Here is a 27,514-nt window from a genome sequence, read left to right on the forward strand (position 1 = left end):
CCGCCACCCTTGCCGCCCTTGCATCAAGGGGATGTTGCTGCCATCCCCATACAGTCACTCACAGGGTGTCGCTGCCATCCTTCCTTGCACTAGGGTGCACCCAATAACTCTAGTCCCATTTATGTGTGAGGTGCGGTGGCCTCATGGTCAGTGTGCTTGACTCCAGATTGAGTGGTCCAGGTTCGGGTCCTGGCCGGGGACATTGTGCTGTGTTCTTGGGCAAGACACTTTACTCTCATGGTGCCTCTCTCCACCCAGGTGTATAAATGGGTACCGGCGTAATGCTGGGGGTGACCGTGCGATGGACTAGCATCCCATCCAAGGAGGGAGGAGAAATACTCCTAGTCGCTTCATGCTACAGAAACTGGAGATAAGTGCCGGCCTGGTGGGCCTTCTAGGCCCGTAGCAGACTTTACCTTTACCATTTACTGCCAAACACTGTGTAGCCCTGTTGCATCACTATAACTTAATGCATTATATAAAGCTGAAAAGTTGTTGACTAAATGCTAACGCCACACAAGCCTGCAATGCTTGCTCCTAACCATGTTAAATTTCACTTAACTGGATTTAAAACGAAGAGCACAAACCAATGGTTTGTGATTCACCTGACAGCTTAGCAGGGTATTGTTCTCAGAAACCACAACAACAACAGAGGCTCCTTCCCTAATGTTTGCTCACAAGACAGATTTAAATACCAAATCAAGTGAAGCTCTTAATAAGAACCTTGTGAACACAATTTGAGCAATTGCGTGGAGATGCCTGAAAAATTCAGGACTTCAATGGGGTTTGAACATGTGACCTTGCGATGCCAGTGTGACACTCTAACCAACTAAGCTATGAAGCCACTGATGTTGGGAGCTGGTCATTGTGTGTTTAAATGTTCCTGTGATGAATTAATCAATAGTGAAATGATATGTATGTGAAATATAATGATACATGAATAATGATTCATTTCATATATCATTTCATCGTAGATTAAAATGCACTGGTTACTGTACACACTCTTCACAGAAAATCACATACAACCAATGACATCATGTTTCTGCCACTTATGTCCAGGTTTGACCCTAATTCGATGCACCCCAATTTTGACATCCAACACAAAGTGTCCCTTTAAGTCTAAGCATTTGCTACCTATTTTCAACAATAAGTTAAGGGTAAAGGTTAGCGTTAATTTTTAGCTTTGGGTAAATGCAGCAGTTAATCTTCACTTAAAGAGCAGCATTTGGGGGACACTTTGTAACATAAATTGTCTGTATTCTGAGACACAAGTGATGTTGAAGTTGGCTAGAAGAGCAAGGGGACACTTCGTGACGCTTATTGAAATTAGGGTCAAACCTGGACATATCTCATTTCTGCTGACCAATCAGCACTCAGACCAGAGTAGTTATAGGGTCAACTGACACTTTGACTCAGAGGAAGACTTCTGCTCCTCAGGTTAACAAAATATATGACACAAGTCACCTACAGCAGTCCTGTTCAGGACTACACTTACCTGCAGGATCAAATTTAGTACAGGTGGTTTTAAAATCACACATTCATTCCAACACTCAGCATTGAAAACGATGAAGAATGCAGAGGAAAGAATAAAGAACTACTGTTAAATTTCTGACAGAAAAGATGATTATCATGTCTGAGTTCACATGACAGCAAAGATAAGCTTGTTCTTACTTGGTTGTGTTTTTCATAACAAGGTTTACTTCCTCCTGCAGGCAGTAAGCCAGGTATATCAGCCTTCTCTTATCCAAATCTGTTTTAATTAAACCAAAGATCAAACTTACAATACAAAATTAATATTAAAGAAAAAATTCATTGCAAAGGACATGCAAAATGTTCATGGTAGCCCTTCAATCAAAAGCCAAAGAAACTTCTTCTTAGCTTTCTGATAGTTTAAAGTGCTGCCCACACTGTATGTTACATGTAACACAGAAGATCAATAAGAATCAATTAAAGGCAGACAATGCTGTAAGGTTATTGCACAGCATCTCATAACACTGTATTGGTACAGTTTAAATCCCAACAAAGCAAAACAGTCAAGCAAAATTTTCTTGACACTCAAAGAAAACGTTAACTTGGAACACTGGTACAAGATCTGATGAAAGTGTCCAAGTCACACAGTACAGTAACACATTGGTTTTCATGCTAAGCAAACAAAAGCGGTGATTTGGCTATGGCAAGCCAAATGTAGCAAAATTTAATGTTGTCATTTTTATTTAATTTAACTCATGTATTCATTAGTTTTTGTTATGTCTGTTTAATTTAATGGACATTTTACTTGTAAAATAGAGTTAACTACTTAGAGCACTTTTACATCTGCTTATCAGCAAGAACAAGAGACCATTATGGTTCTCATCTGATGTGCATTGCAATGACCATGATAAAGACTCTTTTATTTCATCAGTGCAATCTGCATACCTTGATGGACATATCTTTGTTTATATATTAGAATACACACCAGCATTGTTGCCAGTTTGTAATTTATATCATGCTATGCTCTTATCAGATTGACCACGTTGATCAATACTCAATTGTTGCCACTTTACGCACATGCTACTGTGTCTTGTAGGCTTTCTTTATACAAGTTATTGTGTAGTTTCTCCCAACCCTCCCTGTCCTGTTTTTCAATAAAGCTGGACTACAGGTACAGTGTATGGGTGCACACCTGGCACTTTGCATTGCACGTAGCAAGTTGGGTGGGGCCCCTTACCCACCATCACCATTTCAGCTGTGGTTTGCACCACACTTTGCAGGCTCACATTAGTACTTGTCACTTCCAGCCGCATGTCGCAGGGTGTGTCGCTGCCACCCTCATTTGTTGCATTGCTGGGTGTTTCGCTGCCACCCCCTTTATTGCTCAGGGCGTGTCGCTGCAACCCTCATTAGCTGCAGCACGGGGATGTTGCTGCCATCCCCATACAGACACTTAAAGGGTGTATTGCTGCCACCCTTCTTTGTGCTAGGGTGCAGCAAATAGCTGTAGTCCCATTTACTACCAAAGACTGTGTAGTCCTTTGTATCACTATGACATAATGAACTGTAATGCGAGAAAGTTGTTTATGCTTCACTTTTGTATTTAAGTTTAAACCAGACATAACAAAAATTAAATTAATACTTGTAAGGATTAGATTAAATAAAAATGAATTTGGTATGCCATATTCAATGGCATTATTTTCAAGAAGCATTAATAAAATAAATTGGTATGTGAAGAAACTGACATTAACTCAGTTAGCAAGGACATAGTTCATTATTTACAGCTGCATGAAAGAATTGGGCTTTTAGTGTCTTTGGAAACACTGTAAGTACCTGAGGAATAAAAGACTCCTTTTAGCCAATTCGTTCGTACAGACTGAAACCCCACTGTAACAAACCTAACCTCGCAACTGTATAGCAACTTATAAGCGTAACTTTCAAACTTGATGGATTGGTTGCTTTGGTTCTTGGTATTTTATGTCACTTCCTGTCCATCTCATGCAGATTTGCCTTCATGCCAAAATGCCACTTTTCACAATGACTTATATATACTTTGCTAGAATGAGTGACATCTGATAATTGCCTGGTTACCTGTATTAAGCTTTTCCTTGACAGGAAATCTTCTCATCAAATGCTCTCCCTCAAAAAGAAAAAGAAAAAGTAGCCTCTTACAGGTGCGTTCGATTGACCGTATTCCGGAATAGGAATACGTGGAATAGAAGATAGAAGTCCTTCGTTTTACGGAGATTCACATTAAAATTGTCAAACACCTGCTAAAATGCTACTTTAAACATATCTTTATTATCCTTGTTGCTTCAAAACGCTGGACATACCGTTTTAAATCATCACTTCAAGTATTCTTATTGCTGAATAGGGTCAATCAAATGCACCCTAAGTTAATGTAGCCTTAAGACTCAACCTTAACACAAGGATATCTGTTACATCGAACTTTCTCATACCTACATGTAAAAGTTACGATTTTTAAACATACATGTTTTACAAGTATTTTGTTAGTTAGAATTAAGGTATGCTTACAAGTCACTGGTCTGGTTCACAAGAGCAATAATAACTACTGAGCAATGCTTGAATAATTTTCAGAAGTTTAAAACAACACAGGATATTTTGAAACAAAATGCACATAGCTATATAAAAATAATAATAATAATAATACTTCCTCTACCACACCTTCTGTCCAAAGACACCAGTGACAGAAATATTCTTCAGTGAAGATGGGACAAACTGATTCTTGGGTAGTTTATGTCTCTAACATATAAAGGTAAAATAAATTTTAAGAGAATAACAGTAAATAAAAATCACTCAAAGCCACCAGTCAGGATGTTCCTGTGATGCTGTGGGTCCTGGATTTAAATAGTTCAGATGAAGAATAAATAGACAACTTTACCATCAATCTTATTTCCCACAAACCCTGTGATTGATTACTCTAAAACCGTGGCATTCAATTAAGAACTACTTCATGTATATGCAAAGGGACTGTTCCTCTTGGACTGTAATGGAAAAGGGCATTTCACACACAGAACTTAAGAGGTCTATACAAACACTGAGGAACAGAATAATTATTATTGTTCAAAGCTTTCTAGAGATCATCAACCTTACCACAGGCCTGTCAGACAATGCTGAATCCTTGAAAAACTGTTCCACCTGTGCACGCTCTGCAGCTGTTGACAAAATGGGACTTTAAAAATAAATTCATTAAGTATATTTCCATCATGTGAAATATTAATATGGATAAAGCAGTAGAACTACGTACACGTTATTATACGTCCATCCAGCATCCAAATCAGAGGGAGACTATCAATCACATGCATTCTGTCTGTGAAATTACAAAATGTGTTGACTAAAACTCTTGAAAAGTGATAACTCTTACATGAGTATGAAGTTCCAGAGGGCCCTTTTCTTTCTTTCCCATCTCATCTTTCACATTTTGGACTGACCTGAGGCAGCATGGTCCACTGGTTAGAGCGCAAGATATTAAATGTATTTTACACCTTGTTCAAACCTAATTGTGACTACTGGCTAGATTTGTCTTCAGAGGTTCCACATTAATTGTCTCTTAACCCTTTCACTCCCACGAGTGACACTTATAGATTTTACTCTGTCTAACGCCAGACGATTTTACTCATCAATGGGGAACCCCACAGGAGTGAAAGGGTTAACAACAGCTAGATTCACTAAAAAAACTACGTCCCCATTAACCCTTTCACTCCCAAGGGTGACACTTATAGATTTTACTCTGTCTAAAGCCAGACAATTTTACTCGTCAATGGGGTACCCCACAGGAGTGAAAGGGTTAAAGGCTTTGTCAATGTGTACTGTAGTTAACATATTGCCTTTGCTGCAACCATGACCATGCGGCAAAATCACATGGGTCATGGGTTTGACTCCTGTTGAACCCTGAACCCTGTGATTAAAGCATCTGAGGCAATGTATACCCAGAAATCTTGAAAAACACTTGACTCTATTTTTCCAACAGAGTTTGAAAGTGACTGCCACTGTTTTGCAGCATGATACATACAGATTAAATTAGAGCAGAGCTCAATAGCGTGAAGAAGGTCAAACTAGGAGCAGTAGTGTTGAAAGTAATGAGCAAATTGCTTTGATTTATGATTACTTCACACAGTGATTGGTTCAAAGTTTTTGCACCACTTTTTCAACCAATCAGAAGTGTAACCAACTGTGGCTCGTGCATGCACATTTTCCCGCGCTTTGTGTCGGCTACGTGTAATTACTTCAAGTTTTGATTGGTTTACCGGATTGTCTCCGTCCTTTTTGATTGGCCAAAGTAATTACTTTGGTTTTGGTTTTACGACACTCGATTGAAACTCACTCTATTATTATTATTATTATTGTTATTATTATTATCTTCATTAATATTATCATTTTTCATCATTTTTATTGCAGCAACATATAGTCATTACTGTATTTACCGGCAGATAGGCCGCACTTTTTTCCTGGAAAAATGGGACCGAAATTAAGGTTGCAGCCCATACGCAGGTACAAGCATTTTGACACCACATTAATAATGCAAGAGATCTCACGGTCATACACTAAATTGGCGTTTTAATCTTCCCTTTCAATTGTTACTAACTTATTCTGTATGTAAAATGTTAGCGAAAAGAAGTTTCAGTTTATAGTTTGAATATTTTCATGTTTATGTAGAAATTATTGTCAAAAGTAAATTTGACTTAACACGCATTAGCTGTTGTTGATTTCAAACTTTGCTTTCTTTATTCCGGTACTCAACCTCACTATTTTCTTTTCCCATGAAAACCATTGAAAGTTTGGGGTGCGGCCTATCCGCAGGTAAATACGGTACTTTTTACTTTCAATTTCATGTGTTTAGCCACCATCCTGTATTGTAACTGTTTCCTGTGTTTCTACATTATATTTAGCCTTTCAAGTAACACTTTGTGTCAAGTTAAGTCACTTGGTCAAGCTTTGTCCACAAGTGTTTGAACTTACAGTATGCATCCATCTCCAGTTTTGGGTTGCCATGGAGACAAAGATCCAGGATATGAACATGTCGTATTTTTTGTAACTCATTCCAATCCAAGTCATTGTTGGCCAGGATAAGTGTTCCAAATGTCAACACAGAGGAAAAGCCTTCCAAGCTTCTCACCTGTCCAAACAAAAATAAATGAATTTAAAACAGTGGTTAAACTTCTGTTCGCCTCAAAAACATTTTGGAAGCTATCCAGAAACATATGGATAAAAACTCAGAGGGAAATCTGGATTAATATGGAAAAAAACTGAGCAAATTTCATAACAGTACGTGAGTATTTGACTTGTTGTTTGCACCCACAAGAGATTCATTAAGGGTCAGACAGGGAAAATTGGCCAAACGTCAACACAACTTTGTCAGATTGTTTTGATCACCTCTACCCTACATCTACTTTCTTTTGCCAAAAACAAGGATGCGGAACCATGGTGACCCCCCATTAATGAAACCCCTGTAGTAACAGGATTCCAAGTAGTTAGTCAGAGGACTGCATGCGGGATCATTTTTCTTGTATTTTACTCTGTCTAACTTTAATAAAGCTAAATTTGCAGAGGGAATACAGTACCTTATTAGTTAAATTCTGTATTCGTGAATTCCCTAAAATACACTTTGTCTGCCCCCAAAATTTGCAGAAACCATGATTGTTTTCAAATGCTCTTGGGAATATGCAGTGTCCCAAGAGCATTTGAAAACAATAAATTATGCAAAATTTGGGGGGCAAACAAAGTGTATTATGGGGAATTGATAACTACAGAATGACCTCTTTACAAAGCAAAACCTTTTTCTCTGGATTGAAGGCAATTTTAACGTCACACAAGTAAACGTCGTTAATGGATAATGACGCTATTAATCTGTAACCCTTTCATGGCAGCTCTGTTGTCTATAAGTGATTGTGCAGTCCAGTTGCCAAGGTCAAGGTCAGCAAGCACTACGGATTTATTGTATTCTAGCTTCGAACTTTGAGGCTTTGTTGTCGCTAGCAGGTTAATAAGATCCACAGCATTAGTGCTTTTTTCAAAGCACTCATGGCTTAGTGTTTCAACAAACGTGTAACATAAAGTTTGCTTGTAGTACAGCTATGCCAGCAGATATTTATCTAGCTACATTGTATAAAAGCATTAAAAGCAATGTAGACTTCACTTCATTTTCTGTTGTTCAGCACAGTAAAGTATAGGTTAAATCTGCTGCAAGCCTAGAAGGCCCATCAGGCCAGCGCTTATCTCCGGTTACTGTAGCATGAAGCGACTAGCAGTATTTCTACTCCCCCCTGGATGGGATGCTAGTCCATCACAGGGCTTACTCTCACAGTGCCTCTCTCCACCCACAGTCTCGGACAAAATTCGTTGGAAAAGTACACCACTATACAGATATGAAGCTTTCGCGGCTCACTCTCCCCTCACAATGTTGTTTTAAGTTTCTGAGCCCATTTGCCACAACAACATTGTGGGAGGGCAAGGTATTGTAAAGTGTTTCAACAATTTTGTCCGAGACTGCAGGTGTATAAATGGGTACTGGCGAATTTAATGCTGGGGGGAACCCTGTGATGTTCTGCACAGTCAGTACTTATTATATTCACACGTTAACTATACATCTGTCCCAGGCGAAAAATTAATTACACTGCGCTAACAATGAAGTCGTAAAACTCTGTTCTCAAGCTCTTAACCTTCCCATTCAGACTCCCGTGGGCAGCTTCTTGCTAGTCTCAAACAGGCCTTGCCGGGAAAGGCAACCACATCACAAAACCTACAGAAAAGGTGCACAGCTAAGGTTAAAACCTGCCAAGAGTGTTCGACAAGGACGTCTGCTACTAACCAAACAGAGGGACAGCCACAGACAGACCACAGCTTTTCAGTCCAGCTCAGCTTTCAGCCATCGAAGATCTTGTGTCTAAATCAGTTCACTCAGCTTTGTCCAGCCACCGCTCACCTTCCATCCTCACTCAACCAGAGCTTTTGCACTCCTGGTATAGCCTCTCCTCTTGGTCTTTGTAGACCATTAGATACTAGTCTTTGGAGGACAAAAGACTCAGGAGTGAGTACACTGATTTTGTGTCACTTTTGCCAGACAACTTGCATTAGTCCCAGACCCCTGAAATCCAGTTGCACTTGGACAACTCAGGCCCCATGGGGTCTCCAGTTACCATGGTGCAAAAGAAAAAAACCTGTCTATGACACATACCAGAAGTGGCTATATGCATACATGTATATACACTGTAATCCTTGTGACTGCCTACCCACATACGGCCAGCAAAATAAATAGCTGAGATGTCCTTAAATTAAGGAATCTGGCCTGGCTATCATACACCAGCAATTCCATTACTGGGCGGCTTATGACTTGGTGCAGTGGTGAGAGCACTCACCTCCCACCAATGTGGCCCGGGTTCTATTCCCAGAGTCAGCATTATATGTGAATGAGTTTGTTGGTTCTCTACTCTGCATCGAGAGGTTTCCTCTGGGTACTCCAGTTTTCCCCTCTCTTAAAAAAACCCAACATTCGACTTGATTTGTGTTAATTGTTAATTTCAGCTTACAGTGCCCCAGCGGTAGAACGACTAGACACTGAAATAAGTTCCTTTCCTTTCCTTTCCTAACTTGGGATAAAAATAGACCCTCAGCTATGGACAGTGGCTTTCACAGGCCTAGCTGAATCCTATTGCAATGTTTGCTTGAGCCCCTATCACGCTGAGGATGTCTACCCTTCTGCAGACGTCAAAAGGAAACTGCTGCAACCCTAAACTGTGTGCTTCGACTTCATTAAGTCATCCGGTTGCTGATACCGTAACTGCAGCTACCTGCATGTATTCTGCCGCTGCTATTCTACTGCCCACACCACCCCAGACTGCCTCCAGCAACAGCCCAACAACACCAGCAAGTCCAAAGCATGTGCTGTTTTGCACTCAGCTTGTATTGAGGTTCCTTTGTCACACAATTCCCAGAATTCGCACAAGCTAACGTAAAGCAAGGCAGTGCTCCCCCATCAATGTCACTTGAGTCAATGTTCGCTCACATCTAGTAGCTAGGAAGTTTAACATAAAACATGAGGAATAGAGACATTTAATAGTTTTCACTAAGTGATTAGACAATGTGTTTAAAATTGACAAAACTTGATTATGGAAGTTTTCTGAGAACATTATGCAGTAAATGTTCACATGTGATGTTTATGATGTCACTACTATCTGTATTACAAATTCCATTTGTTTGTAAGGTTGAAATCAGTTGAATAAAAAAAAAATCAACATACGATACATAAGAATCTACTCACTTTACATCTATTCAATGATGGTGGTTGCAGCACAAAGTATCCACATAATTATCATTTAATATGTTTTTACTGATTGAGACAGTCATGATTTATATCTATTTGCTCCTTTAATCAATCACCCAGTTATGAATAATTATTGATGATTGAATCAGTCAATAATAATAATTATGCATTTATTCATTTAATCAATTTATTGTAGAATCGAAATAAGCAGATAGCACTGCTCTTCTTAACCTCTAACTTCATTGAATTGGCATAGGACAAGGGCTATTGTGTAAACGGTTGGGCTTCATTATTTCTGTTACATATATTTTTTGTACATATTGTTTTCTGCACCAATCAAGAGAGCTGTTTTAATAGTTGTGTCCTCACCCAAATAACCTAATTTAGATTTGATTCTCTAAATCTAAGTGCACTACGCTGGCAGATTGTCTGTAGCTGTAGTTATTTGACTCTGTAGCTGCGTGATGCAGCTCGAGTCAAAACCCACATTTCGACCTTGCTCACCATATTAGAGTCTCTAGTAGCTCAGTGGTTAGAGCATCCAACTAGATCACAGAGGGTCGTGGGTTCGAATCCCATCTGGGGCTCAGATTTTTCCGAGTTTCCAGAGGGTTCTATTGTCACCATTTCATTTACTGTGTATATCATCCTCACATTTAAATAAGTTTGTGACGTAAAAACAGGAATAGACCCAGATGCTTGGATTTTCACAACTTTCAAAGCCTCTAAAATGGCAGGATTTGTTAGAAAAAGGAAAAAATGGCCACAATGCATCTCGAACAGGTGGAAAGATTCATTTTCGCGAAAAAAATAGCTTGGAGTTATGGGCACTTTAAAGTGCCCCTGGATGAAAAAAACCAATTGTTATTTTTCTTTGGATTTTAAAACTATGTTAACCAAACACTAAGCGACCAAAGTTTTAAGCCTTGATTTCAAAAAGACACCTGTTCATTTTAACTGGAATTTTGCAATTTAATGGTCTGCCATTACTAACTTTACGTTGTTGAGAATTAAGCTGGATCAAGGAGAAAATGACATCAATTAAAGGCCCACTAGTTTAAGAAAGCAATGTGTGTGTACGCCACAAAATTAATATGCAGCACGGGAGTTTTAGGCTTTCAGACTTTTAAACTTGCGTTTTGCATTTATAATAAGCTGCATTCACATGCTGAAATTTTAAGCTAGTGACGAAGCCTTTGATGTCACTTTTCACTGGATCCATCCCTCTGAGGTCCAATTGGTCAGTTTTGAACGCGAGTAATGGCGGACCTTGAAATCCAAACTTACACTCAAAGTAAATGGCCTATGGATAAGACATTAAAGCTCAACATTTTGCCAGTCAGGTGTTAAGCAAACGCACTTCCAAATTCTGAAGAAAAAATGATTTTTTTTTTATCACAGGGACAGTTTAAGGATTAAGTTGACAATTATACTATACTAAAGCCATTTTATGTTGACCCCTCTACAAGAGATAAGATTAAAGTGGACTGGAGAGCATTTCACAGTCCCGGAAGGTATTTCTCTGCAATGCAAGTTTTTTTTGGCAACTCCTACACTGTAACACAAGTGACAAATGGTAAAAATAGTACGTTTCGCTGATATAGAGATAAAATGAAGATGTTTTCTGCGTGGTAAAAAGCTGCGTAAAAACGACGCATATTCTAAGAACCCATTTAAGAACGAGTTTTAAAATTGATTATATCATTTGACGATTTTGCATTAACTGCTTCATACCCACAGGTTATAAAACCTAAACAAAACATACTTACATTTTTTGTTCTCAGTTATTAGAGCGAGTCATGCTACGAAGATTGAAGAAACAATACGGCTATTAGCTTTGTTTACAAAACCGCACAAACGAACAAAGACGAAAAGGTCAACAAATTCTCGATCACGAAGAAAGCCGACTGAAACCACATTACAATGTAATCGTACGTAAGAACGCAAAGGATTTTCTTATGATAGAAGCAGAGAGACAATTTATCTTCTCGACAAAGTGTTATAAGTAACTTTTTCTGTCTTATTTCAACTAAAGTTGTGCTTGCATGAGTGATTAATCTGTCCTCGGTAAACCATTTCTACATTTTTAAGTAGCAAAGATCGATGATCGTAAAGTACTTTAAGAAGCTTGTTTTTAGAAGGGTATCAAGCTTTCTATAACAACAAAACGTTTAGACCGTCTGGTCTTTTTAACCATATGAAGATAACCAATAATTTAGCCTTAGGGCTTATATATTGACTGGTAAGGAAGCGTTTAATTACCACGTTGTTGGCAAGGTCAATTTTCCACAGTTGAGGGCAGCTTCGCAAATCGGGCGCCGATTCAATTTTGTTTCCACGAAGGATAACTGTTTGCAGCTTTGGACACAATTCCAATCTCTCAAGAGAAACTAAAAAAGAGAGTACACCTAGTAAATTTTGATGAAATGAGAAAACAACCCATCCGTCACTAACTTTAGCTTACCTAAACCGAGATTTGAAAGATCCAGATATTCCACCAAATGCAAAGGCCGTGAAGTCCGTGACCTCAACAGCTGTTAACATGAAAAAGCCGACAAATCAAATTAAAATGTCTGCTGAAGGAACATGAATTGGGAAATATCTCACCTGGCTAGAAATCCTCATTCTTAGCTACATGCCAGCAAATTTTCGTTTAGTTCTGCGTGACAGAGATTCGTGCTAAACCTTTGTTTGCACACAAACGGCTTCTCTCTGCAACACTCGACGGGGGTAAGGATGGGATGAATTGTTCTCATCGTTGGCGGGAAGCTTGGTTGCGGGTTGCGTGAAGATGGGAGGGGCCCTGACCCCTCCATACTTCGAAAATTTGCCGGTTGCTAGCGGCGGGTCTAACTTGCAGGTCATTGTTTCACCAATACAGAAAGTATCCTAAACATTCTTAAAAGCTGACCTCAGGCCTAATTAGGCCTAAACAAATGTTTTTAGGCCTAAGGTTAGCTTTTATGAATGTTTAGGATACTTTCTGTATTGGTGAAACAATGACCTGCAACCCGCGACCTGCAAATTAGACCCGCTGGGTTGCTAGACACTTTTCAAACGACAACGACAAATTTTATTGAAAATTAGAAATAAATAATTACATTTCTTTCCCCCCGCAAATAGCTTATAAACTAATCGAGGCGGGGACAACTTGCGTAACTAGAGTTCGCCGTTTCCATTTCCTCCAAAAATACTAACATTTAATCAGGCCATTGTCATGTCTATTCATACCTCTTTCAATCTAAATTTTGAAAGTTTGAATCTCATAGGACTCAAAACTCGAAGGTGTCACCGTTGAAATGGAGACATGTACCTTTCGCAATGCCTATTGGTGACAAATTAACTTATAAGTAAACAAAGCAGTCACTTCTTCCCTCACAGCATCTGCACCTCCCTAGAAGAAAGACCCCTTTTGGTAAAATGTACCTGACCCTTGGCGAATGGTCAATTTTCGCGTTGTATAAAGACTATAAAGGAATCGGTTCCTTGACAGTCCCCTCTCCCGAATAAATGTTTGGAGTAAGTCCCACTCCAGTAAAATGTACACAAAAACTGAAAATGCTTAAATCTATTCCCTGTGGATGGGGTGGGGTGGGGGGAAGGGGGGGAAGGGGGGTGTAAGGAGCAGGAAAGAGAGGGGAACGGAATTCTTCTCTCCTTACGTCATACTGCAGTTTTTATCCACCAAGTAACCACACCATGCAGAAGAAATAAAAACACAACCAAAGGGCCAATTTTTTGTTCTAATTTTATGCATCAAAATTTACATAATTTTGACAAGATATTCCTTTATAGTGCAAAGAGAAGTTACCTCATTGACTCCTAGGGGCAGGACTTAATAGATTTTACTGTCTAACCTGCAGGAATGCCACACGATTTTACTCGTCAATGGGGGTGCTCCAGGGGTCAAATGGTCAAGACACACGAAAATGGACTCTAATTATTACAATTCAAACAATTAAAAAAAGTGTGAAAATGAAACTGTTGTTCACAATATTATTTCAATCAATCACAACTTCAGTACTTGGCAGAAAGTAACTTGTTTCATCACAACAGTGCTTAGGATCGACATCAAATAAAAAGTTCTCTTTCAATCTATTACATCTTAGCCTGATTCTCAGAGGGTCTGGGTCACTCTTGTCACAAAAGGGAAAGAGTGTGTGACAAGAAAGACCTGTACCATCTGAGAATCAGACAAATTACATTCAACTACAACTGACAATTACATAATGTACACATGTTCCCGTATCATGAAATATTAAATACGTTAAAACCTCTTTTCATGTCCTAGAAATATAAATTCTCTGCTTCACTGTAAAATATGTCAGTAATGTAAGTAATTTTAATGTACAAGTCTCTTTCCCTTAAAACAAACAACCTCTCCTTCAAGGAATCTTCTGGTTATAGAGTGTGTGTGTGTGTCAGAAGTGTGTGCCTGACAGAAAAAAAAAAGGTGTGGCACTTTATCTCGGACCTCGAGTCTCTTAGTCTGTCACCCATCACGCACTAAAGACCTGGAGATTGTGTGACAAAAAAACGATTGCCATTTGTCCTCACGTTCTTGTGTTTAGGCAAAAGACTGTGTCTTGTCATAATCATAGCTCTCCAAAGGTGGACAGGTGCAAACCAATTGCTGATCACCATATTTGTCATCAACTCGCGAACATGTTGGCCAGAATTTTGCAGTTCCTTTCAACCAAGCCTGGACAAGAAATAAAACCAAAAAACCATGTAATGGTACAGGACAAACTTTGACAGCAATACAAGCCCAACGAAATGGCCTTTCATACAGTCTGTCCTTTGAGTCATCACACCATTCTCCTTAAGTAGAGTTGACAAGTCAAAAGAAGTCACATGAAAAACGCTTTTTACGAAGCTTTACGTTGATACGTCATGCAATACCTTGAGAAGAGATTTTGTGACAAGCACAAGTGAGCTTTTGACTTATTTGGGTTTGACAGAAAAAATTCTTATGCAATTCCGAAATGATAACTGAACAATGATCAGAAAGAGGATAAAAGGGCAAGGAAGTCATCATTAATGCCTTCTTCAAGCTTGCTTCCCAAATTTTTAAGGACTAGAAGTTTATACTCACAGCAGGAAATGCTGCAACTTCTCGACTATAAGGTCTGTCCCAAACATCAGCTGAAACCACATCTTGGGTGTGTGGAGCATTCTGTCGAGATAGGACAATTAGAAATACCGGTTAATTTCGAATTACATAGACGTTTTCAATCAAATCTCAAATGAAATAATTTTAACTAGCCTGATTCTCAGACGGTCCAGCTCCCTCGTGTCACGCAATCTCGAAAGCGTGACACAAGCGAACTGGACCGTCTGAGCATCAGGGTAAATTTTGACCATTTTCACATTCCCCATAATATACTTTGTTTGCACCTCCCCCACAAAATTTTGAATAAACCATATTGTTTTCAAATGCTCTTGGGACACTGCCTATACACACATACCTGCATACATACTTTATTTATTCCAGAAGCAAACTACATAATTATATAATTAAAAACTAAGGAGAAAAGTACTTCTAGAAAAGGAAGTTAAGAGGTTATCCCTATTTAAAAACTCCCTTAATGTAGAGTGATGTCAGAAGTTCCCAACAGCCTTTGAAAACAATGGTTTATGCAAAATCTTGGGGGCAAACAAAGTCTATTATGGGGAATGTGAAAATGGTTGATGGAGGAAATTCTTAGTAACCGACTTAAAAACCACACACCACCATCATTGTCAGCTAAGAAAATTACCAATTAAAAACCGCTCTGTTGCTATTACTTGTTTCACAATACCACAAAAGAGGCATACAAAAGAGAGTAGTACAATCACCAGCTATATGTATCTTCTCTAATCATTGACGGAAGGGATTTCCGACCAGTAGTATCAAGTAAGAAAGACTATTTCTTTACCTTAAGAGGATTATTCGCTCTATCCATCCTTCCTTCTTCAACATCGCGGATTTCTTGGCGGATTGCTATGAAAGTAGAGAAGATAGGACTGAAAGGATTGTAATATTCAGTAGAGATGCATGATAAGAAATAAAGGTTAGGGTTTGATCTTCTTGTTTGACAGAAATAGTTAAGCATCATTGACATTGCTTTGTGATTGACCAAAAGTATCACTGAGTTTCAGAACCAACCTGAGGCAAGAACCAAAGTCCATTAAAAACTTGTTGCTCTTGTACATGTTTTGTTTTCTATTCACTTACCTTTCACAATAACACTGGGAGTCACACTACAACAAACCATATCTGAGTTGATGGTGATCTCTCTTTCCATGTGAACTGTTTTTAATAGTCCACTTTGAAAATACTATAACATTCTTTGTTTGCCCTCCCAAATTTCGCATAAGCATTGTTTCCAGTTTCTCTTGGGACTTACAATGGTTCCAAGAGAGAATAAAAACAATGTTCATGCAAAATTTTGGAGGGCAAACAAAGAGTATTATGGTATTTTTGAAAGTAGCCTATACAAAATGTACGGAGCAGATTCCAAGTCACCTTAGATTTTTCCAACTGTGAAGGTGAATATGAATTCGCTCCAGATAATTTTTTTTAACTTTGCAAAAGTTTTATCTTACTGCATGCTTATCACTTTCCGGCAATAAAAATTGGGGATCACCAAAGGTGACGTCAAAGGATCACTTGCTTAAAATTTCAGCATGTGAATGCAGCTTAATTATATATGCAAAATGCGAATTTAAAAGTCTGAAAGCCCAAAACTCCCATGATGCATATTAATTCTGTAGCATACACATGCATTGCATTCTTATACAAGTGAGCCTTTGACTTCATTTTCTCCTCAATCCAGTAGTAGTGGCAGACAATTAAGTAGGAAAAGTCCAGTAAAAATAAACAGGTGTCTTTTTTGAATCAGGCTTAAAACTTTGGTCACTTAGCGCTTAGTCAACAAAGTTTTGAAATACAAAGAAAAATAAGAGTTGGTAACAGGGGCACTTTAAAGACAAAATTTAAGATGGTTTTAAATGGCTGCTGTGTTGCCACAGTGACTTGTTAAGTCAAATCAATGAGTGTATCTTGTTAAGAAATTATTGGTGTTGGATATGGTACCACAACAGTTACTGCAGCACAATTCAATCCTTCCAAGTAGTACAGTTTATTGAAATGAATGTGTTGAAACTGTTTTGAGCCTCCTTAACTTCTTAAGAAGAAAAAAATATAGCAAGTGGTAAGGAGAATTTCTAGTTTGACTTACATATGAGCGAATCACAGAGTCTGTCCAGTTCCACTTTGCTCTCACTCTCAGTCGGTTCAATCATCAGAGCAGTCGACACTGGCCAGGATACAGTGGGCGCATGAAAACCTGTTACAAAGAAAACCTACCATTTGAATACTGGATTAAAGGAAACATGCCATTAAAAGAATTTTCACTATTGAGTTGATTGGTTGAAAGTAGTACAATAATCATGATTAATACCGGAATCACATACTGCTATGACAACCACATGTTAGCAACTAAAACTTTGCCAAAATCAAAACAAAAATGGCCAGCAGTAGTTTTGCTACATTAAAATGCAAAATCTACAGTAAAAACATGATACCAATACAAAACAGAATTCTCAAACTTAGATGTTGTCTGTACTTAAATGAAAACCTTAAAATTCAAGGCAGCTTACAGCCAAAATTTGACTGAAGGAGCTTTGTTAAATGTAAAAAAAATCCCACCATCTAGTCATAAAATTTGCAGATATTCAAAATTTCTGAAATTGGACTCAAGTAAATTAAAGGCTCATCCAACCTTAAGAGCTTTCAAAACATCAGTCATACCTATTCTTTCCAAATTTCATTTAAAATTGCTACATCTCCAGGCATTCCACTTTCACAATTATTTTGTGAGTAACAATTCAAATGAAACAGAATTTTTTTAAACATGCGGCTTGACTAGAATTTAATTTCACTAAAATAATCATTATCATTGAGCATGTACCATAATCTTGCAGTCTCTTTGCAATGTCAATGGCCTCAATACCAGCAGTTTTCTTAAAATCCTTCGCATCAATTATGAATTCATGAGCACAATATCCTGAAGAGTGAAAAAAATGAAATCAAAAAATTTAGTTATAGGTCTTTACAATGAAAAATGTTTCACTGTTGCACCAGAAACCCATAAGGGTTGAAACATGTAATGGCCCCTTGTGTGCAGGGAAACAAGCTTCTGAATATTCAATTTGCTAAGTACCATATTTGGAACAACAAGAGCGAGGGGTTTCCAAATATGGTACTCAGCACTGAAACATTCAACCAATCAATTCGCACTGAATGTTCGGAAGCTGTGAACGTGCGTTACACGTTTCAACCCTTATGGGTTTCTGGTTGCACTCAATAAGGTGTACAATGTAGCTGTAGAAAAGGGACAAAGGGCTAATGCCTGAAATGTCAGCTCAAAAATCTTTCTTACTGCAGTTAATTGACCTTCAACCCATTGACGAGTAAAATCGTCCAGGGGCCGGTTGCTCGAAGGCTGCTTAGCAATAACCTTTGGTTAAGAGGTATCATAACCTATACGTTTTCATGGTATTTAACGCTGGTTAGCGCTAACCATGCTTCGAGCAACCGGGGCCAGGGCATTAGACAAACTAAAATACTAAGTCTGGCCGGTTTTGGCCGGTTTGGATGTCAATGGGCATCCCATCCAGGGGGGAGTAGAAATACTCCTAGTCGCTTCATGCTACAGGTGATACAGTTTTAAAAATTTAGTCTCTTACTGATACTGCAGTGCCAATCCTATGACAAAACTTTGCAGTAAAACTTGGTGCACAGAACAATGGTCCTGTACACTGCTTAGTGTGCAGTGACAAATAATGGCACATTTGAAACAAGAAGCAATCTGTCTATTCTGAGAATGAAGGACCAGACCACTAAAATCCAAAAATGCATAAAGAATTGCCACATGCTGGTACAGTACCCATTCTTACCATCATTTCCTATAAACAGTACAGCATAATAATCTTGCAATCTGGCTGCCATGTAGTTTGCATTCAAAATAGCAATCTACAAGATAAATGAAATTATGTACATGGATTTATTATAAGGGGGCATTGTCATTAATACGACTACTTCTTTCTTTTCCTTGAAAGGTAAGAAGGATGTTGCAGCCTGTGAGGCATTTATGATGTTTCTTTTCTTTTGACATTATAAAGTAAATGGCAAAGATGGAAACAAGCAGGCAAATCTACCTTGTTCCCATTGCCAGGGTTTCACCCTAATTTGAAGTTAGAGGCTGATTTCATTAGAGTAACCAACAGTACCAACAAGGAGCCTAACATGTCTGGCAGCATGCCATTTTTTGCCCACACTAAGTTGGCAGCAGAGGTATTTGTTTGTTGGTGTACAAGAATGGTCATGTGATCTCTAAGAGTTTGCAGAGGCTTACGTTCTAGCATGTGCAAAAGAAGTGGCAACCATCTTGTTGCCATCTGTTAACGGTGACTTGTGTCCATCATTTGCAGCTTTTGAGAAAATTTTGTTTTGTTTTCTCCTGCTTTGAGACACCAAGGTACATTTTCTTTCATTTTCGGCTTGTACTGAATGTCCTCATTATGAGTCACTGTGTTTAGTTTACCTAAATGACATAGGAATACCTCTTATCCTTGTTAAGTTAATTTGTTAAACAAAGTTGCAAATACTGTTATCTTCATTTGTTTGTTTGAATTGTCTATTAAAGGTTTCATTATAGACCACTTTCATAAATGGCAACCAACTTTTGTCTTTATGTTAATTAGACCTACTGGCCTCGTTTTAAAACAAATATTCTTTTGAAATTTGCTCGTCGTAACGAGGTTAGTAGGGCTTATTAGCATTAAAACAAAAGAATAATTTATTTGGCCACCATTATGAAAGAGGCCTATTAGTTTCAAAATAAAGTTGATTTATCCTATTAAATGAATAATAATGTTTGACAGGTTAGTTAATGACTGTTCCAACCCTTCAACATTGAGTCATGGTCAAGATTCAGTAAATGCCTATACATAAGATGTCAAGGCTCGAAGCGTTTGCATCAGCAGATGGTGAGGTGCAAAACGCCAAAGCCTCTCCTCTTTGTCTTTAAAAAGTACATCCATTTCACTGGTTCACATAAAAACACTGTTAACGATTAAGACATCCCTGTAATCAGTTTTGCTAGGATGAAAAGAATTACAACAAGAATATAACTCCCCTTTGTGTGCAACAGTTTATTCTTTTGCTACCTCATACAGGAACATTGAACAAGACTAAAAAAAATCAAGGACTCTAACTTAATACAATAACTATTCACTAACCTTTGAGGCATGGGCAAGACCCTTAGGCCCCATGAGCCTGATGTAGGACCAAGAAATAGGAAGAATAGCACTGGAGCCAAAAGGAGCCCCTGAAATGACTCCAAATGGACGGGCACCTTCAGATGCAGTGCTTCCGGGAGAGACCACAGGATGAGTTGGCAAGAATGGAATCAAGTGCTTCTTCCTGTTAGGCCACAAGATAAAGAAGTATGTTACTATATACTACTGGTTGGTAGTTAAGGAGGCTTGAAAGGGTTTTCAGCTGATGGTGCATGTGTATTAGCCACACATGCATGCTGCCCACATCAGCTTGTGAATGAAAACAACTGACCAGAAGTAAAAAATGTTACCTAAAATTGTGAAAACCGGAAATAACTTTTGTTGGAAATGTTGAACAAATTATATGAAACTTTGATTTTTTAAATGTCCATGTGGTATTCTTTTCTTTGCATTCTTTACAAAACTTTAAAAAATTATCTAGTGGAATTTTTTCTCATCTTCCGATGGTGTTTCATAAATAACTACTACATAAATAATTATTATTCTCATATTATGAGCCATTTCCATGGCAACAGTTTGGAACTGACAGACACCCTTACAAAATTGCATGCCAGCAGAGCACCATGGGTAAGATAATTTGGGAAATCTATCAATGCGAGAAATCATGGTTATGACGTCAGCGTATACCTGTACAGACTGTCGGGTGGAGGTGGGGAGGCAACACAGCCTCTGGGTACAGGAGTATCCCGGCAATTTTCCTTGTGATAATAATCAATAAGCCTAACATGGCGGCCGTTTACAGCTTATATCTTGGAGACACCCGACAAGACAAGGTTTCTGCTGACCAGTAACACATGACCATGTCATGGGCTCAAGGTCAGAGCTCATCAGGGTAAGCTGTTTTTTTTTTTAAAGTTCACCACTGACCAGAACTTGTTTTGGATTGTTTTGTTTTGTTTTGTTTTGCTTGGTTTTCTTTATTTGATCGATTTTCATGACGACTAAACAAAAAAAAAATCAAAATTGTTTTGTCCTGTAAATTCATTGTTTAAGTAAGGCCAGTAAAAATAAATAACCCAGGTGCTCTGCTTTTAGGCTTGGCTAAACCTATCTATTATTTCTGAAATATTGAAAATGTTTCCCTCTTGAAAGGTTCAATGGTGTTGTGAGCCTTTCCTATTGAAAACCCTCTGTTACCTGCGGAAAACACCTTCTAGCCACCTTAATCTTTGTAAAACATTACAAGTTGGAGTCTTTGAATTTTAACTTTTTAAGGAAGGTGCCTACTATTGTTATTGCGCATACGTTCTGCGCATCTCAAGACATCTCAAGGGGTTTCCTATTGGTGGAGCTTACTAATACAGTGTACAAGGGTATTTTTGCGCAGTTCAAAAGTATGCGGAGAAAGCAGAACTTGGCAAGTGCTCTCGGTATCCAAAAAGAAAATTGGGGGTAACCAAGCATTTTTCAGAGATATTTAAGCTTCAATTCGGAAAAGAACGCCATACATAGCTTTGTACTTTAAAGCTTTTTACAAACATTGTTGATTAATTATATCTTTGAAAAATTAAATGCGTGGTTACCCCAATTTTATTTTGGATTTCAATAACACTTGTTAAGAACTGCTTTTCCCGCATAGTCAGTAAACCGCGCAAGTAGGCACCATCTTAAGCAGTGTGAAAAGACACCATCATGGTCATATAGACGCTACTTACACTCCAATAGGACCCATTCCAGGTCCTCCTCCTCCATGTGGAATACAAAATGTTTTGTGTAGATTGGTGTGCATCACATCAGCCCCATAATCTGCTGGTCGACAGAGCCCAACCTGATTTTAAAAAAACCAGCAACCTTGTTAGGTCAACCCTCCTTTTAACACTTACATGTATACTGTATGATGGGAAGTACCAATTCCAAACAATATTTGTTATAAAAATATGTATCAACTGTCGAGAATCTCATTTTCAATGTTCAGTTTTTTCAACATACCAGTAAAATATTATTTCATTGCTTTCCTCAATTTCAACACCCTGCATGCCAAACAGAAGTGTTTGCAATTGAGTGTAATGTTTTCAGACGTAGGCTTCTGAAAAGGCAGCTAACAAATGAAGTAGATTGCAACTTAGACAAGCTGGCTTATCAGACGGAGATGGGTCTTAAGAAACTGCGAGCCAGTGAGCCAACGAACCATGCGCGTCACACATGCTGACTCACATTTAAGTCTAAGCACCCATTTTAAAAGTTAGTTTCCAATAACTGCGAGTTAGCACCAATTTTAAAATGGTGGGCTTTCAATACATGTAACTTCAAGTTGACTCTGACGCATGGCTCGCTAGCTTGCATGTTGTACAAACTCAGGGAAGACCACCTTAACACACTCTCAAGCTCTAAAGTAACAAACCTGTGCATTCAAGTTAGCACCATCAAGATAAACCTGTCCACCATGTTCATGAACCAGGTCACAAATATCCCTGAATAAAAAAACAGGATGTAAAATTATCAGACAACACTTCTGTTATTTTCATTTACAGGAAAGAGAGATATAAGGGGATTTCTGCTTAGTTGAGAAGTGCAGTGTATAGACAAGAAATGCCAGATAGTTGTACCTGATTCCCTCCTCAAAGATGCCATTAGTGGATGGATATGTGATCATGATGGCTGCCAGTTCTTTGCTGTGTTTTTCCACCTGTTGAAAAGAGAGGGTATGCAACAAATAATAATAATTATCATTATTGTTCATTCAAAATATTTCCCCGTAACCTGATTGGTTAAAACCACTTCGTCATATTAAATCAATGACGTCAAAAGTGCAGCCTGCTGCAAATTATTGAACGGTTGACCAAAAAAAGCTGGGGACGAGGTTGTGTTATTTTTGTTGCGCAGAAATATGGCTGCAAGTAGGTTTAGAAGTTTGAGCGAAGAAGATATTTAATTTTGAATGAATAATAAAGCAATTATTGAATTTGGCTTTCGTAGAATATGAAGAAGTCTGCAGATCTCGGAGGATGTTATCCACCTCGGCCTTTGGCCATGGTGGATAACACCCTCCTTGACCTGCAGAATTGTTCATATCCTACTCAGCCTCATTCACTAATTGCTAATTATTGTTGATACTAAGCAACTAAAGATAACAATTGAAATTGCTTCTTAACTTAACATGCTCAATACCAGCATAGGCAAAGGAGAATCATGGGAAAAATCATGTTGGAAAAGTTTCTATACAGGGAAAAATGATTACCTTCTGAAAGCTAAGGCACTGGACTTCAGGACCCAGTTGTTCAAACGATGGATAGCACTTATAATCCAACGCATAAATCACTATCCAGCGGATAAACACTAGCAAAAACCAATGGGCCATTTCCGAGTTGCTGTTTGTCTCGGTTTCGAAGTGAGTCTTGGTGCTCTACTATTGTAAGGGAAATGAGTTTGGTTCGCATAAGAATACGCAACTCATTTACGTTTGAATGGTTGTGCATCAGGACTCGGTTTGAAACTGAGACATGCAGCAACTCGGTAATGGGCTATTGAGTTATCCAGTGGATACCCCGGTAATGATTTATTCGGAGGGTACAGCTATCCATCGTTTGAACAACTAGAGCCAGGTCTTTAGGTGTCTTTGGCATTGCCTGGTTTAACACTGAGACTGCTCCTGCAAATTATAGCCATCTATATGTACACATAGTTACATCCGATCCTATGCAATGGGATTCTCAATAGACTATTTTACAGTTCTGTGCTCATGCAGTTACCAGGCCTTTGAATTAAAGCGAGGCTGCATGCAGTTGACCTTGTTTTTTTTACCTCACTGCTTTTCTTATGTAAGTAGAAATTTGTTAGCATTACAACAATAATGATTTACATAAGAAAAGCGATTATTAAGGTTTGTATCAAAACAAGGTCAACTCCATCCTCTCGTTTATTCAAAGGCCTGGTAACTGAGCACAGACCTGTAAAAATGGTCTGTTCTGCTATTGCAAGGTTTGTTAATACCGTAACTAACACTGAGAAGCCCACAGGCGATTGCTGAGGTTCTTAATACGTTAAGAAAGAATTGGTAGTATATATGTTATGGTACAATTTCACATTTGGTTCAAAATTCACATAAAATGCGAGGGATTAGGCTTGGTTTCCTGAAATTGCTTTCAATGAAAGGATATTAAAACTAGACTGACTCCTTCGGGCAAAAATCAAAACATACCTTCTGTTTTAAATCAGTCATACTGACATTTCCACTGTTTTCAACTTTGATGACTTGAACCTGGTAGCCAGCCATCTGTGCACTGGCAGGATTTGTACCATGAGCAGACACAGGAATAAGACAAACCTTCAAATATCAAACATGGGTATATTCATTACTCAGTTATTTTATTCACTACCTTGCTGATTGGGGCATTACCTATCCACAAAATATGAAATAATGCAGAAGAGCTTCACTGAAAGTTTGTGTTAGCCAATTCTTTGATCTGCTTATCTCTAGATAAAACTTGGTCAGCAAAACGTCATGCCCAGCTTCCTCAATCCCCCATCTCCCATTTCAAGTAAACAGATGAATTATTGCTGCATGGACAAATACTATTAATGACCAACCAGGAACTTTATTGATAATGAAGCAGCATCCACAAAACCAAACAATATTAAGAAATTATTCAAATGGAAACATGGTGCTAAAAATAATTAAATAATTACAAGCATAATAAATTAAATATACCTTTTTTTTTCCTAAAAATACAAAATTAGCTTGATTGGAAATTTAGCCAATTCAGAACATGTCACAGTCTCAGAGGATTTTAATTCATGCTAGCATGCAAATAACAATCTTTGAAAAAAAAATTCCCTGTAGCATGAATAAGCAATTTACACCTGGGAGTGAGACTTTAAACTCCAGCTGAAATGGGAAACAAATATTAGAGATTAAGAGGTCAAGGCAGCTAGACAGCAGCATCATCAAACCTTTCTGTGGCCATTTCCATTATGTTCATGATAAGCTCGGATGACTCTCAAACCAGCATATTCACCCTGTGCACCGCTGGAATAAAAACAAGAAGATAACCATGCAGTCCATGTTAACGGGGTGCGTTTGATTGACCCTATTCCGGAATAAGAATATGAGGAGTGATGATTTAAAATAGTATGCCTGGCATTTTGAAGCAACAAAGATAATATAGATGTGGCTAGAATAGCATTCTTTGCATGTGTTTGACAATAATTTTAATGTGAATCTCCACAATAGAACAATTTGGTTGTAGTAAACAAGTTTACAAAGAACAGCGTTCAGTTTGTTTCCGGACTCCAGTTTTTCTGTTCATACACAAAAAGGACGGTCATTTTTGTCTATTAAACAAAAGTGACACGCTTTTTGTCTAATAAACGAAAGTTGCATGCGGCGATTAATTTTTTTTTTGTACGGGCCGCCATATGGAAAAAAAAAATTGCGATGAAAAACAAAGTGACGAATCCATGATTCTACCAAAATGTTCTCTTGTGGAACTTTCGTCAACTTGATCCTTCTACTGCGGAAGTTTTAACCAAGCTTGCCATTGTTAGGAGAGGTAATTCTCGAGAGTTCGCTTGGCAGTAGCGATGCAGCGTACAAATGCACAAATACAAATTACAATCATAAAACTGATTTTTTACCATTAGAGGACTAAGAGCCGCCTAGCACAAGAGACAAAATTTCGTCTGTGTTTGCATTCAGGTTTTCTCTTGGTTTTGCAAGGTTGTCCAATGCGAAATGGCTCAAAACAATGATCATTAGCCTCAAAATTGAGTGACTGTCATCGTTTATTTCAAATTTCATTCGCCACTCCTAGCGTGTGCCTATTTTCCTCTTAGAGTTTTGAATACAATTTATCCTGCATTGCGTGATATCTAAAAGACCTGCCGTTGAGCATTTCACGCGAAGTTGCTTAGGTTGCAATTCTTCGAAGATCCATTTTAACGGATCCATCATCGACAAAATTCTTTTAAGTCCCCGAGGTCTTAGTTTTCTGAGATTTTACGGGGATCTTAGGTCTTATTTTATGAGAAACTCAGACTTTTTTTGAGGGAAAAAGTAAGGCATCTTAGTATGGCTTCTTGGCATGAACCAAAAAAGAAAACTGACACTTCTTGTTCATTCAATTTAAAACGCTATGACGTTTTTCCCTTTATAGCAACCAGTCATCAGCCCTTTAATTCTTCACTTCACACTTTGTGCAGACAGTACAATTATTTGTTCACATTTCATTGATGCAACACTAAAATTTCATGACACGTTCACCATTAATTTCAAGCAAGTGCGATTACAAACTCTATGTTAATAATTTCAATTCTCTCGTAAGGGCAGGGGTAGCAAATTTTCAACAACGATGCTCTTTGGAAAATGTGACTGGAAAGGCCAATAATTTCCCTTGTTGTTAATGTTTTCTCTAAAGGGAACAGCTGACAATTTATTATTCAGAATGACTCAAGCGACTGAGATGACCGTGTGATGTTCACTCATACGACTTCCATTTAGTGGTAACTACACGCTTTTGAATTTTTGATCAAATGTTGTTTCTGCATTGGTATACTTTGTCTTGGTTTTTTTTTTTTTACATAATTTTGCGTTACTTTTTTTGCGTTGAGTGAATTCACCCTTCTCATTTCCTCGAACAACATCAAATGCGAAGCATACACTCGCGTCTTGTGCATTTGTACATTACATCACTACTGCCGAGTGAACTCTCAAAAATTACCTCTTCCAACGATGACAAGCCTGGTTAAAACTTGCCCAGTACAAGGACCAAGCAGACGAAAGTTCCACAAGAAAATATTTTGGTCGAATCAGGCATTTGTCACTTTGTTTTCCAATGCCATATTTTTTTTCCGTAATGGCGGCCCATACAAAAATAATCGGCGCATGCAACTTTAGTTTATTAAACAAAAAGTGCATCACAGGCCTAAGCTTTGTTACGATCCCATTTCTTAATTATTATTCTAGATAACTGAGGTTGACTGCACATGTGCAATAAAATTCAATTGAACCAAAACCTACGAACATGGGCTGTCAGGGATTTGTGGGCATAGAGGACCTTGCTGTACATGTGGAGACTAATGTTTGCATAGCATTTTTCAGTGTGGAGAAGCATTATTACTTCTCAACAGTGTTTTTGTGGTTTATTTTTTGGGGGTTTTCAGCTTTTTCCCTACTCTTTCTTCTTTCCACTGGTAATGCAATGTGATGGGTCCCTGAATGCCAGTTATGGGAGGAATATATCACCATCTAGCAAGTGACAAGCTGTCTTTTTTTTCAAGTATGCAAGTAGAAGGGGGTACATATTAATCCTTTCCAGAACATCTACATACCTATTAGGCTGAAGTGATACAGCATCAAAGCCAGTAATCTCACATAAATCTTTCTCCAGATCCTTGAAAAGGCGTTGGTAACCTTCCACTTGCTCAACTGGTGCAAAGGGGTGAATGTCGGCAAACTTTGGCCAAGTCACAGGCTAAGGA

The 27,514-nt window shown here is 38.3% G+C and overlaps 2 protein-coding genes across 4 annotated transcripts in view; both read right to left on the reverse strand.

Moving 5' to 3' along the window:
- Positions 1-12,482, reverse strand: part of LOC138024094 (uncharacterized) — a 46,010-nt gene extending 33,528 nt beyond the window's left edge. Inside the window, exons 1-9 of one of the 3 annotated variants that reach the window (XM_068871196.1) lie at positions 12,359-12,482; positions 12,216-12,285; positions 12,014-12,141; positions 6,451-6,607; positions 4,739-4,801; positions 4,585-4,646; positions 4,156-4,233; positions 3,562-3,610; positions 1,672-1,750 (exon numbers count right to left, since the gene is read on the reverse strand). In XM_068871196.1, the coding sequence (XP_068727297.1) occupies positions 1,672-1,750; positions 3,562-3,610; positions 4,156-4,233; positions 4,585-4,646; positions 4,739-4,801; positions 6,451-6,607; positions 12,014-12,141; positions 12,216-12,285; positions 12,359-12,376 (704 nt within the window). In that variant the 5' untranslated portion in view covers positions 12,377-12,482. Of the gene's footprint in view, positions 1-1,671; positions 1,751-3,561; positions 3,611-4,155; positions 4,234-4,584; positions 4,647-4,738; positions 4,802-6,450; positions 6,608-8,299; positions 8,924-12,013; positions 12,142-12,215; positions 12,286-12,358 lie in introns of those variants that run through there. The other 2 variants (XM_068871198.1, XM_068871197.1) reach the window with 2 other exon arrangements.
- A 1,678-nt stretch (positions 12,483-14,160) lies between these two features.
- LOC138022854 (glycine dehydrogenase (decarboxylating), mitochondrial-like) overlaps positions 14,161-27,514 on the reverse strand; it is a 29,637-nt gene continuing 16,283 nt past the window's right edge. The window contains exons 16-28 of the mRNA XM_068869842.1: positions 27,365-27,507; positions 24,989-25,064; positions 24,237-24,362; positions 22,645-22,724; positions 22,440-22,509; positions 21,754-21,866; positions 20,039-20,222; positions 18,695-18,770; positions 17,707-17,802; positions 16,975-17,082; positions 15,670-15,734; positions 14,847-14,927; positions 14,161-14,453 (exon numbers count right to left, since the gene is read on the reverse strand). Coding sequence (XP_068725943.1) covers positions 14,319-14,453; positions 14,847-14,927; positions 15,670-15,734; positions 16,975-17,082; positions 17,707-17,802; positions 18,695-18,770; positions 20,039-20,222; positions 21,754-21,866; positions 22,440-22,509; positions 22,645-22,724; positions 24,237-24,362; positions 24,989-25,064; positions 27,365-27,507 — 1,353 coding nt within the window. The 3' untranslated portion in view covers positions 14,161-14,318. The remainder of the gene's footprint in view (positions 14,454-14,846; positions 14,928-15,669; positions 15,735-16,974; positions 17,083-17,706; positions 17,803-18,694; positions 18,771-20,038; positions 20,223-21,753; positions 21,867-22,439; positions 22,510-22,644; positions 22,725-24,236; positions 24,363-24,988; positions 25,065-27,364; positions 27,508-27,514) is intronic.

This window comes from Montipora capricornis, chromosome 11, assembly GCF_036669925.1.
Source record: "Montipora capricornis isolate CH-2021 chromosome 11, ASM3666992v2, whole genome shotgun sequence".
Classification (NCBI taxonomy): domain Eukaryota; kingdom Metazoa; phylum Cnidaria; class Anthozoa; order Scleractinia; family Acroporidae; genus Montipora; species Montipora capricornis.